Source organism: Acomys russatus, chromosome 27 (genome assembly GCF_903995435.1).
Source record: "Acomys russatus chromosome 27, mAcoRus1.1, whole genome shotgun sequence".
In the NCBI taxonomy this organism is placed as follows: Eukaryota; Metazoa; Chordata; class Mammalia; order Rodentia; family Muridae; genus Acomys; species Acomys russatus.
The window spans coordinates 36,258,101-36,271,004 of NC_067163.1; the positions used below are offsets into that span (position 1 = coordinate 36,258,101).

The 12,904-nt window shown below is 46.7% G+C and overlaps 3 protein-coding genes across 3 annotated transcripts in view; 2 read left to right on the plus strand and 1 right to left on the minus strand.

Annotated features, from left to right (window-relative positions):
* Positions 1-580: 580 nt before the first annotated feature.
* LOC127210069 (claudin-22-like) lies at positions 581-1,247 on the plus strand. Its single transcript, XM_051169761.1, has one exon. The coding sequence runs from the start codon at positions 581-583 to the stop codon at positions 1,214-1,216; it is 636 nt and encodes a 211-aa protein (XP_051025718.1). The 3' UTR covers positions 1,217-1,247.
* Positions 1,248-2,748: 1,501 nt separating this feature from the next.
* LOC127210242 (claudin-22) lies at positions 2,749-3,671 on the plus strand. Its single transcript, XM_051169925.1, has one exon. It carries the CDS (start codon positions 2,817-2,819, stop codon positions 3,477-3,479), a length of 663 nt encoding a protein of 220 aa, XP_051025882.1. The 5' UTR covers positions 2,749-2,816; the 3' UTR covers positions 3,480-3,671.
* A 3,417-nt stretch (positions 3,672-7,088) lies between these two features.
* Wwc2 (WW and C2 domain containing 2) overlaps positions 7,089-12,904 on the minus strand; it is a 166,319-nt gene continuing 160,503 nt past the window's right edge. The window contains 2 exon segments of the mRNA XM_051169994.1: positions 7,089-7,567; positions 11,092-11,219. Of these exon segments, the coding sequence (XP_051025951.1) occupies positions 7,501-7,567; positions 11,092-11,219 (195 nt within the window). The 3' untranslated portion in view covers positions 7,089-7,500.

Sequence of the window (12,904 nt, forward strand, 5' to 3'; positions counted from 1 at the left end):
AGCTTCCTGCCAAGTCCCAGCTGAGTCCCCATGACACTCAGGGACATGGGCCGAGCTCTTGTGTAGGTTAAAGATGTCTGAGGAGACTAGAGATTATAGGGAAAACAGTCTACCTTTCTTTACAAGGCCTTGTTTTGCATTCCTGAAATCTCAGATGCAGCTATTACAATGAGGTCCTGTTGTGGGAAGAGCTGGCCTTTTATCACCACTTAAAATCTAATTAATCCATATTGAAGCACAAAGATTTCTGTTGTACGTTAGGGTGAGGGGTCACAGAGACCTCTTTGTTCATCTTTAGACTTATACCCGTCAAGCGTTGGGGATGTAATTTTACCACGCAAATTGGAAGGGAACAGCTCAAATCCTTATCAGAAAGCCTAACTCATAGCTTTTAACAGAGTCCTTCGCCCTTTACATGAAACACTATATTCAAGAGGAACAAAAACGTATTTCAGGGTTCCCAGAGAGCTATTGAGCAAAGCTTATATTCTGGGCGGCATAGGGTCGAGGTCATCACAGTACTGCCAGCTGCAAAGGACAGCAGAACCTATAGAGAAGCCGGGTTGTAACATCCATCCCCATGGCTTTCATCTTCAAGACGGCTGTACGATCTGTAGGGCTTTCACTGTCACTGCTGGGATGGGTTCTAGCCATTATCGCAACGTATCTGCCCCACTGGAAGAACCTCAACCTGGAGCTGAACGAGATGGAAAACTGGACCATGGGGCTCTGGAAATCCTGCGTCATCCAGGAGGAGGTGGGGAGACAATGCAAGGACTTCGACTCCTTCCTGGCCCTGCCAGCTGAGCTGCAGACCTCCAGGGTCTTGATGTCCCTGTCCAACGGGCTGGGGCTGCTGGGGCTGCTGGGCTCTGGCTGTGGCCTGGACTGCTTGAGGCTTGGAGAGACCCAGAAGGGCCTGAAGAGGCGGCTGCTCATCGCGGGAGGGGTCCTGCTCTGGACGTCGGGAGTGCTGGTTCTGGTGCCTGTGTCCTGGGTAGCCCACAGGACAGTTCAGGAGTTCTGGGATGAGACCGTGCCTGAGATTGTGCCCAGGTGGGAGTTTGGGGAGGCCCTGTTCCTTGGCTGGTTTGCTGGCTTCTGCCTGGTGTTAGGAGGGTGTCTGCTTCACTGTGCAGCCTGCTCCAGCCCAGCTCCCCCAGCCTCGGGACACTATGCAGTGGCAGGACTGCAGGACCATGGAACCACGGCCTAAAGTGTAAGCTGTCAGCAGGGCTGAGCCATATCCTTAGTCAGCTGATTATTAAAAAATATCTCCGTTCTGTTGTTGTAACTAAATTGTGCTGCTCACATGCTTTTCATTCAATAACTTTTTTTTTCTTATACTAGAGGTTTGTCTTTCAAATCTGAATGACAGAAGTCTACCTATAAGGAATTTATTCTGACAAACATTACGTAGCTATGTGTGAAAACAAACTAACAAAAAAAACCCTGCCATCCATTTGGTTGTTTTGTGGGAAAGGCGTGTTGCTGTTTGTAGCTGGAAAGGATAATTACTATCCACTTCCTAAAGAAAATAACAACAATTTGCACTCTTTTAAGGACTAGAAGAGCCACAGGTTAAGCCAGTCTTCAAATGTCAAATGTCATCATCCCCACACCGATTCTGCTCATTAAACAAAAGCATCTTGTGCTTAGGTAGTACCAGGAACCGTTGAGCCATATGAACACTCTAGGAGGCTGGCTGCTTCTGGCTGCTTCTCTACTATTTCCAAGCAGTAGCCCATCTCTGCTTTCACCTCTTTCCTCAAAGCTTCAAATTAAAAAATAAAAAAAAGCTTCCAAGGGGGATTTTTCCCCCCTTCTTGTTATCTAGACTCTATCAGTTCACTTGTCAGAATGAAAATTTCTGTATTTAGTTAGAAATGTCAAATGTTGGGGATATATATATATATATATATATATATATATATATATATATATATGTGTGTGTGTGTGTGTGTGTGTGTGTGTGTGTGTGTGTGTGTGTGTGTGTGTGTATATATATGGAGTGATGGGCAAAGATGTTGATTTTGACACAAAAGACTTGACCCTCCTACACTTGAAACATATTTCGTTAAAGAAGAAGCATGAAGCAAAATCTCCCCCCCACCCCCACCCACTGACAAGTGTTTAAGGCTTATGCACGTGAGGGTCACAAAGGCACAGAGATAAGAGACCTGACATTCTGTCCAGCCTTTTTCCACGTCTCTGTAGTGTATGCAGCCAGAGGCCTTTCAAAACAGGCCCGATTTAAAGTCTAAAGGGAATCCTGATAAGATTGATTTATTTGCTTAAGAAATACTTCTCTCTGAACTTTTTTTTTCAAGGAGGGTAACACCCAGTATTATCATAACACACATACTGAAATATGAGAACTCTTTAGCTGATGAAAATCTTACAGGTGTAATTAGCACAAGGCAGGAGGAGTTGAACCCAAACCTCCAATTAGACTTTTTTCTTTTTTTACACTCAGACTTAACTCTCTGACTTGTTAGGAACGTTGGGAACGTGAAAGCCAGGTAAACGTTCACAATGAGAGGATTAGCACTACTTGACCTGCAAAAAGCACAAAATTCAGCCCAGGGCACAAACGTGGCCCAGGCCACACCTTAGCATTACTGGTCCATAGCAGCGTTTCCCTGTCCGCTTTTGAAACCTTTCAACATGGAATCAAACAATAGCAGATCTGGCAAGCGTCCTTCTATACACACAATGTAAAACTATGTCTGAGCTCTGCCAGTGATAAGTATCCTGCTTTTTAGAGCAAGCTGAGGGCAGGAGTCGGGGCAGGCTCAGACTCCCAGGACGCCCTAATGGGTTTAGTCTTTCGGACGGCAACGCAGTCGGCTGCGCTTTTGTTCTCCCTGCTGGGATGGGTGTTATCCTGCCTCACAAACTACTTGCCCCACTGGAAGAACCTCAACCTGGAGCTGAACGAGATGGAAAACTGGACCATGGGGCTCTGGAAATCCTGCGTCATCCAGGAGGAGGTGGGGAGACAATGCAAGGACTTCGACTCCTTCCTGGCCCTGCCAGCTGAGCTGCAGACCTCCAGGGTCTTGATGTCCCTGTCCAACGGGCTGGGGCTGCTGGGGCTGCTGGGCTCTGGCTGTAGCCTGGACTGCTTGAGGCTTGGAGAGACCCAGAAGGGCCTGAAGAGGCGGCTGCTCATCGCGGGAGGGGTCCTGCTCTGGACGTCGGGCGTGCTGGTCCTGGTGCCTGTGTCCTGGGTGGCCCACAGGACAGTTCAGGAGTTCTGGGATGAGACCGTGCCTGAGATTGTGCCCAGGTGGGAGTTTGGGGAGGCCCTGTTCCTTGGCTGGTTTGCTGGCTTCTGCCTGGTGTTAGGAGGGTGTCTGCTTCACTGTGCAGCCTGCTCCAGCCCAGCTCCCCCAGCCTCGGGACACTATGCAGTGGCAGGACTGCAGGACCACTGTCAACACCTGGAGCTGAAACATGCCAAGCCAGAAATCTAAGCCCGAGGGACCAGTGGCCTCCCTGCTCTTGCTCCAGCTGGACTTGGTAGGATCCCCCTGTTATAATCACCCCTACTCCTGTGCTTTTGATTTTTCTGAAATGCATACTTCCCTCCTGTGGCTACTAATTTCTTCAAATACAATTTCTTTCTACCATGAGTAAAGCACGTCTACCTTCTGTTTGGAGGCCAAGTATATCAGGACCTCTTAATGCAATCAGCAAACAGCAAAAAAGCAAGCTGTTTTGTTTTGTTTGAGACAGGGTCTCTCTGGGTAGCCTTGGCTGTCCTGGACTCACTTTGTAGACCAGGCTGGCCCCAAACTCTTCCAGCTTCCTCCAGTTTTTAGAGTAGGCTGTGACGGAGTGCACACACAGGGCACGTGCTAAATAAAACTTGTCTGAGCACTTTCGTATTTCTGAAAGGATCACTCATGTGGAGAGGAATCATTTGGGAAACAGATATGACTGTGGATCACGTGCTTTCAGGTGTTTAACAGAACTTAGAAAGCTTGGGTTTCACTGGATGCTCAGTTAAAAAAAAAGTATGACAACTGATGAGTTAAAAAAAAAACAAAACCCACCTATTTGATCCTTTTGTTTGTTTGTTTTTCTTTTAAACATTTTATTTAATTTTAATTTATGTGTGTTTATGTGAGGGTGTCAGATCTTGAAGTTACAGACAGTTTTGAGTTGCCATGTGGGTGGCTGGGGATTGAACTTGGGTCCTTTGGAAGAGCAGGCAGTACTCATAACCACTGAGCCATCTCTCCAGCCCCACCTATTTGATCCTTAAAGGACCCAGTGGTGAGATGGGACACCCCTTTTTCAGACCTTTCTACATCAGACACATGCCTCCATTCATGTCTCTGAGCAGAGCAGGGCAACCCTGGATTCTGGGAATTCAGGTAGAATTCTGCCACGTAAAAGAGCCCCAGCTTCTGTGCCCAGTCTTGCCGAGTGCAATGTCCTGCCTGCCTTGGCTCTGTGGCAGGTAACAGGACTGATGCCTCCGGGGACAGTGCCTCCTGGGACAGCTGCCCTCTTTTGGAGCACACTGCCAGTTCGGGTAGTTTAACGGGGGACCATGTGCTGGCCAGTCCTTGCTTCCCTTGAGCAATGAAAAGATCCCATTTCATTTATGTGTGATATAAACAATCTAAAGAAGAACTATTTGAGACAAATTTTCTGGTTTGAAGAATTCTTCATGGAATGTTATGTATTTGCTTGGTACTTGGTTCAAGTAGATTCTTGCATTTGTGCCAATCAGGGAAATTAAGTGACTAGCAAGCAACATTAAAAATGCAGTGTTCGGAAATATGTACTTTTTGTTTTAAAAAAAAAAAAATCACTGAATTTGCTTTCCATCCACAAACACAGGGCAAGTGCAGCGATGGAAGCCAATCTGTGTGATGTATTTGCAGACTTTTACAAACAGGAGAAACGAAGACAGAAACATACTCAGAATTTAACCTGATTAAGTATTTAGTTCAGTTCTGAGCTTCTCATATTTAATACAATATAGAGTCATAGCAAAAAAGTATTTAATTTGTATGCTACAGAGACTCAGTTCAACTTTGTTCACTTGGCAAATAATATTCTTTTTGTACCTGTAACATGTGAGTCTCATTTACAAAGCTGTAATAATATACTGATAATCCAAACTTGAGGGCTAAATTTTAAGTTCTTTTTTACCCTGTGCAGAATAAATTCTACCTTTAAAACTATTTTTTAATAATATTAGCTTTTTTATTTGTCCATTGGTTTTGTGATTGAGTTAGTAGAACACATTTTGAATCATTTGAGTTAATACAAATGTGACAGGCCTACAAAAAGCTGCCTGTACACACATAACACGATTACTGCTGACTTTTTAGAGTGTGGATAAAGAATTCTATTAGAATGAACTTCTCTCACATTAGAGTCGAGCATGTTTTGTAAAATAAAACCAAAGCCCCTCAGTCACAACTGTGAACTACCAGCCTGAGACACACTTTATTCTTTAATACTCGTCTGAGACTTTTTGTATGACAAAAAGTTAGCAATAAATCTGATGAAGACCATACAGCTGCAAAGACTCCGATACAGCCTCTTGTAAGCCCAACACTTAGGATGGCCAGAACCAAACTATATATTAAACAGAACATAAATAAGACCGTAAATAAATAAATGAGGAAAATAAAGTCGTACGGCACAGCTACACAAAGCCCTATGGACATTTTCATGGGTCAAACTGTGGTGCTGAAAGCAGCTGACCTTCATTTAGAGCTATCTAAGTCAACCTTTGACAAGGAAGGCCAGCAGCCAGCATCCTCCATCACCTGCAGGGCAAACGGGGCAGCCTGGGAGGCTGTGGTCAGTCTGCCACTAATACTTTTATGTTCTTCGTCCCAAGTAGCGTTGTGTCCAGTTACATCTCCTAAGACGTCGGATATAAGCGGTGGAACATTTAGGGGGAAATGATTAAGTTTCAGGTGCAGTTAACTTGATAATTGAAGCTTTGGCTGAGTAGAAACATTGATTCTGATAAAAATGAGCTCTTAAAAATATGCATAGATTCATGAAAATAAAAGTCCTTACTAATGGGGATTCCAAGCAGAACATAATTAAGAAAACAAAACAAAACAGATTTTTTTCTTGCCTTTCTTCTTTTAATTCCTATAAAATTATTTTGCATTAAAAAAATAAAAATAATTTAGCTTGCTATATAAGATGGCTCACCAAAACACAGCTTCTTCCAGTATGACAGACTGAGTAAGTATGGTTTAAATCACCTAAGAACTATGTATTTTTAACACTTTTATGCTGGCAAAGCTATGCTGAGCCTTTTTTTTTTTTTTTTTTTTTTTTTTTTTTTTGTTAAAAAGAAGTGCCTGGGTCTGGTAAGTTAAAACCCAGCCTAGAGAACAGGACATGTTGACCAATTGCTATCTCGAGCTATCTGTTCATCCATACAATTATATATTTAAATATAAATGATGCAGTCCACACTCAGGCACACCCTTTGTGCCTGCTTCCAATCACTTCCTGTGTGTCACTGATAGAATCCCCTAAAGGTGACAGCTGCAAACTCAATTCTAGTGAGTGTGGAGGCCTGAGGATGAACTCTCTTCTGCTGGGCAAGTTTGAGCTCACTAAGATCCGCCTGTCCTCATGAACATGGGTGTGTCCCCTCTGCACTGCGTGTACTGGCATCAGAGCCCAGGGCTACCACACGAGTTTCCATGGCATTGTCCTCACCCCTAGGACAAAACCCAGTGCCTGCCGCCCAGAGGCTGACAGGAAGCCATGCCACTTCAGGCTGTGTTGGAAGCAGTGGCCACCCTGCTGAGTCCCTTTTAGTGTGTCTTGTGGTAGCTGGTGGCTCTCCCACCCATTTTCTTTCAGTCCCTGACCCCGGCTCTCTAAAATCAGGGGTGCACCTGTACCTCTCGGATTCTAGTTCTCAGCTTTTCACACGTTTGTTTTCATCAGACAAGTTTACGAGGGCAGAAAAGAAACTGTTGTGCAGAAACGAAGTGGTGGGCTGTGGGTGATGCAAGGAAGAGGTTGCCTGTTTCGGGTGGCCTCAGAGTGATGCTCACGAGTGCTCACATTCGATGCAGAGTGTGGCTCTCTAGCTAAGGGGTATGCTGTGGCACCAGTCTCAGGGCTGCTGGACAGCTGCCTCCTGCAGTCGGCTCAGCCGGCAGACACTAGGCACCGTTCCATTCTGCACAGTCAAGCCCACTGGTAACACATACGGACTGTACAATGCTTATGAACCAGATTACCCCATTTTGGTTATGTGATTTTTTTTTCCTTCTCAAAGTATGTAAGAGTTACATTCAGAGTACTTTACAAATTAACCTGATGAAATTGGCGTGAAATGAAAGTTCTTCAAGAGTTGACAGTTACGTTACAGGAAACAAAAGCCCTGCCCCCCAACACAAAATAAACAACAACAACAACAACAAAGTAAATGTTCAGTCTTTGACCCTCCCTCGGAAAGTGAGCCAGTGACAAGTAGTGTTAAGCCTCGGGTCACACGTCATCAGCGGGCAGGGACGGGATGCTGATCTTCGCGCGTGTGAAGTAGGCTATCTTCTCCCTATAGGGAGAGACGGAGGAAAAACCACTTAAATTCGATGCTGGAAGTTCTGAGAGCCCCAAGGCTGTTTCCACAATACCAGAAACTACACTGAAAAATCACAAGAGCCCTCTTCATTTTTAATAATGTTTCTTTTTATAGGTATTTTTATTTAGTGTATGTGTAAGGGGGTGTGCATGTCACAGTGTTGCGAGGCTGTGTTCTTCTCCCACATGCATCCTGGGCACTGAACTCAGATCATAAGCATGGTGACAGGTGCCTTTCCCCACTGAGCCATCTTGCCAGGCTGAGTCTACATGGTTTTAAAGGTTGTAGTACACTATAGTTCTCCTGACTAGAAATCCTCTATAGACAAAGCTGGTAAGTCCCCACTCCCGCCAAGTTTCCAAGTGAAAAGCACTTGTAATCCACCAGGGAGTGGATCTTAGGCTGTGTTCAGGTATTTCTAAGCCAGGGTGGGAGAAGGTTTAAGAGGACCAGAATCCTGAGCTGAATTTCCCAGAGACCTTGACAGAAGCCATGATAGCAGGAGGCTTGTTAAAACTAACGCATGTGAAGGCAGAGGCGGGGCCACTAAGAGAGACACGCGATCATCTCCGTGCGTGATGGGGGAAGCACTGCCCATGTTTTCCTCAATTGCGCTCTACCTTATTATCTTTAATCTGTTCACTGCATCTATTTACATGTGTGTGTGGGGGGGGGGGGAGTGGGTGGGACAAGAAACAGCGCAGATGGAGAAAGACTACAGGTGAGAAACACAAACTCGGATGACCATTCTGACATCTAAGGAGAGGGAGAAAATGGCGAGTGAAGGCAGGAGCCTGGACAGAGCTACTTTATGCCACAGCAGCCTTTAGAGTTGGCTCGGTTCCCTAAAGGATGAATAAGGATGCTAGAAAGGCTACAGTGTGTGGTCACGATGTCTGGGAAGCCACAGGCCCTGCTGAAACCTGCAAGGATTTACCTGCCTGGTCAGTTACAGCCCTCACCTTAGCAACATGACACCCAGGGACACTGGGCTCCTGGCTCCACATGAAACAAGAGGAGGGTGCGCCTGTGCCCCGTCCGCTGCCACCCTTGATCTCTCACCACTCTAGGCATCATTCCATAGGTATCACACAGTCCCCACATGGTGTGTCTTATCTCACTCCGTCATGCTCTGGGATATCAATGATTAATTTCTTTTTTTCTTTTTAAAGAGAGATCTGCCAGCCTCTGCCTTCATCCTGCTGGGATAAGAGGCATGCACCACCACACCAGGACAGGTGGGCTTCTTACAGGGAACAGGAATGTTTAGGCATTCTTTACTTTGGGTTTTAACAACTGAAGTTGTAGGAGTTTCCAGAGCTGACACCGCTGCTTACTGTGGAAGTAGCTGCAGCATCCGGAGCAGGAAGGGCTCCTAATGTCAGTTCACAGCTAAAACACCAAAGAGTACCACAGTGGCTGTCTAGCACAATGGGCGGGTAAACCCCAGCCCTACAAATAGGACCCAGACCTGTGATGCCTCAGCTTCCTGTCCCCACACTGAAGCTTTGGAGTGCTCAATGCCCTCAGTGCCTTCATCACGCTGCACCTGTCTGACGCCAAGACTCAGCCTTCCAAGCTCTCTGCTCCCAAATAGCCTTTCTTCCTATTTCTCTCCACAATCTAAAAGCTTTATGTTTCCTTTTACATATATTTGTATCTGTGTATGAGCATGTGCACACACATGTGCATGGTGTGTGTGTGTGTAGTTTGTGAGTGTGTGTTTATGAATATGGGTGAGCATGTCACAGTATGTGTGTGGAGGTCACAGGACAGCCCATGGCAATTACCTTTCACCTCTCACCATGTGGGTTCCAGGCAATGAACTCAGGCCATCAGGCTTGAGTGCAAGTACCTTTGTGCACCGAACCATCTTGCTGGCCCAAGCTTAGCAGCTTTCTAGCGACTCCTCTGTACAAAACCTAGGCCAAAACTAAGGTGACCCTCCTATTACCTGACAGTCTGATACAGTCTCTGAGGCTTCTGTGTCACACAATTTGGGGGTTAATCCTTTTTCCCCCTCAGTACTCAGCAGATGTCTTCCCCTGGCTGCCGCCTCCCACTCTCTTGGATGTGTTTCCACCACGGCAACCACCACATTGAACCTACAGGCTCTTTACCCACCTTACAGTTTGGACTGTCCCTGGCTGAAGTTGCCTGGGCTGCCCTGTTTTTGCTTTTGTTTTTGTAGACAGGGTTTCTCTGTGTAGCCTCAGCTGTCCTGGGCTTGATTTGTAGACCAGGCTGGCTTCGAACTCACAGTGCTCCGCCTTCCTCTTCTTCGCAAGTGCTGGGATTAAAGGCACGCGCCACGGTGCCCAGCGCCTAGGCTGTCTTATAACATGGTTCACCCAGGCTGTGCGAAGGCAGGACACAGGAAGTCCTCACTTCTCTCCTCTCCTCTGCTCTCCACCTCAGTCTCACTCCACTGTGGTGGCCCAAATACCTTCCCCCACAGGCTCCCTGCTTAGAGGCTTGGCTCCCTCAGTACCCAAAGCCACAAATGAAATTAATCAGTGTGGCATTCAGAGCTCTGTGGAGTCTGAGCCCTGCTCTACATGACAAGCTTGCCTGGGGCATCTCTGCTACAGCCCAGCTGGGCCTGACCTCTGAGGCTGGGTGGCTCTGTCCGTGCTGCTGCCCACACCCACTACAGCAAGTGCCAGGGGAGCTGGTGAAATCCTCCCAGGACTGTAATGATAGCTTCTTTGAGCTGACCTAGCATCTGCATAGCTGACCTACACAGATTGAGACTCTTCCTAGAGGCTCTCAGAGTCCCTGCTTATCCCATAATAGCTTCCACATAGCGCTGTCGTGGCTGCGGAACTCTGTCTTCTCAGACTGGAGGCCCTCTGCAGAAGCCGGAAGCACGTGTTCTGTTCTCTTGATGTACTGTAGGGATCAGCACAGTGCAGGGTGTGTGTGTGTGTGTGTGTGTGTGTGTGTGTGTGTGTGTGTTGGGAGGGAGAAGAATGGTACCCAAGGAAGGTCCAGAAAATGAGCGAACAAGCCCCCTAAAGATGTATGCCTTTTGTGTACCTTTCTACATGCTGGGACAGCTTTCTCAGTGAGATACATTCATAAAGATAAGAAGTGGGGTTCTAGGGCTGGAGAGAGGGCTCAGTGTTTAAGAGCACCACCTGCTCTTCCAAAGGTCCTGAGTTCAATTCCCAGCAACCACATGGTGGCTGACAACCATCTGTCATGTCATGTGATGCCCTCTTCTGGCCTGCGGGTGTGCATGCAGGCAGAACACTGTATACATAATAAATAAATAAATCTAAACAACAATAACAACAACAACAACAACAACAACAACAACAGGCTCTCATCTGTCTGGAGCCTTCCAGTGGGTGTCACCTCAGGATGGACATGTAGAACTATATTCAAACCAAGGGCAGGCACAGTGGCAACAGCTCTCACTTAGTCCTGAGGTGAGTTGCGTGCAATCACACTTGAGAGGGACACCACCTAGCCGGCCCCATGAAGCGGGTTACCTGAAGGACTGCACCTGCCGAGGCACCTTCTGGCTCTGCTCCCGCAGGCGGCACACGTCCTTGGAGACCTGCCTCATCAACTTCTCTGCATTCAGGCCCTGCTTCTGTTCTTCCTCTGTCTGCTCAGCCTGGCGAAGGAAGGGAAACAGTGGAAGCTGATGACACGGTGCAAGGCTAAGCTGGGAGGCCATGCTGGGCAGTCAAGGGGGTCTCGCTGGGCAGCAGTGGACAACACCCACATACTCAGCTCCTGCCAAGGGGAGGAGGCTGCACCCAGGGTGAGTTAAAACGCTTCACTAACGTACAACCAACCTACTGAGCAACGGCACACACCACGAGCTCAAAGACCCTCACACAGGAGCACCTGCTGCAGGTGAAGGGCACAGGGATGCTCAGTGCCCAGCATCCAGAGGGCCCTTCTGAGACAAAGTTCACACTGCTGACTAGGACGTTATTAACATTCCTTTTCTGTGTTACTGCTGGTGACACCGAGATATTCCGTAACACGCACGCACGCACGCGCGTGCGCACGCACGCACGCACGCACGCACGCACACACACACACACACACACACACATTTTTAATATAAATAGACCAGTATTATGGCTGCTTCCACATCTCATTCATTGGTCATCTAATCAGCAAAAATGTATTGATTACCTTCAGTCTGGTCTACGATAGTGGTGAAGATGGCAAACCCTGGGGCAATACTGTCTCATTTCAAATTCCCTTTTGATCACTTCCTAGCTACGAGTCTGGGCAAGGGGCCTGGACAGCCCTGGGCCTGAGTTGCTTTGTAAGTACTTCAAGGGCTGTTTGGAGTTTAAACGAGCTAATACTAAATCACTCAGGTGCCTGAGCCAACACATCTTTCGACCTACTGTCTCAGTGTTTAGCCATTCCCGTGACATTTCTGATAGCCACACTCTCTATCCGAAGGTAGGGTAGAGCTGTGAACAAGACAGAGGAAGTTTAACGAATGAGAAAAAAGAAAAAAGAAAAAAAAAACACACAATAGAAAAGAGTAGGGAGTGTAGTAAGTATAAAAACTAAAAAGACTGTCAATGTTTTCTCTACAGATTTTTTCAACTTAACACTTAAAAAGCTATTTTTAAGAGCTAGGCACAGTGGCTTGGAAGGCTAAATTAACGTAGGAGGATGGTGAATTTGGATCAGCCTGAGCTACCTAGAGAGCTCCAGAAAAGCCTGGAGTGCATAGAGAGAGACTGTCTCAAAACAGAGCAACAAATGAATTAATGAATAACAAAATAAAAATAAGAAGCTGGATGAGGTGCTTGTAATTCAAGCACTCTGAAGGTTGAAGCAGGAGACTTGCCATCAGTTTAAGGCCAGCCTGGGCTAAGGGGCTCAAGTTCCCTACACCCCACTAATAACATCAAATAAAACAGCAACAATCCACCAGCAATAAAAAGACAAACAAGGGGAAACAGGAAAAGAAAAACAATTAGGGTGCTTTAGTTAGTAGCAAAATTGAGCAGAAGGGGCTCTTCATAATGCTCTACCCCAGCACGGCCAATTACACACACACAAACACGCATGCACGCACGCCTCTCCTGGATCCTGCTGGAAATCTAAAGTCAGGTCACTATGTTTGACTGACAGTATTATACCCACCGAGCTCCTTCTCGGCTGGACTCTACGTCCTCTTTAACGTTGAGTCCTCGTGTATTTCATCTAGCCTAGTACAGGTGAGTGTGTAGTTGAACTTGGCCCAGTGAGAGACAAGAAGGAACCAGCAACAGAGCAGTCATTTCAACACCTGGAGTCCCGAGGCCTTCGTCTCCACAGCTT

Excerpts from the sequence above, each read along its gene's own strand:
- LOC127210069 (XM_051169761.1), top strand. The coding sequence starts at position 581 with ATGGCTTTCATCTTCAAGACGGCTGTACGATCTGTAGGGCTTTCACTG.
- LOC127210242 (XM_051169925.1), top strand. The coding sequence starts at position 2,817 with ATGGGTTTAGTCTTTCGGACGGCAACGCAGTCGGCTGCGCTTTTGTTC.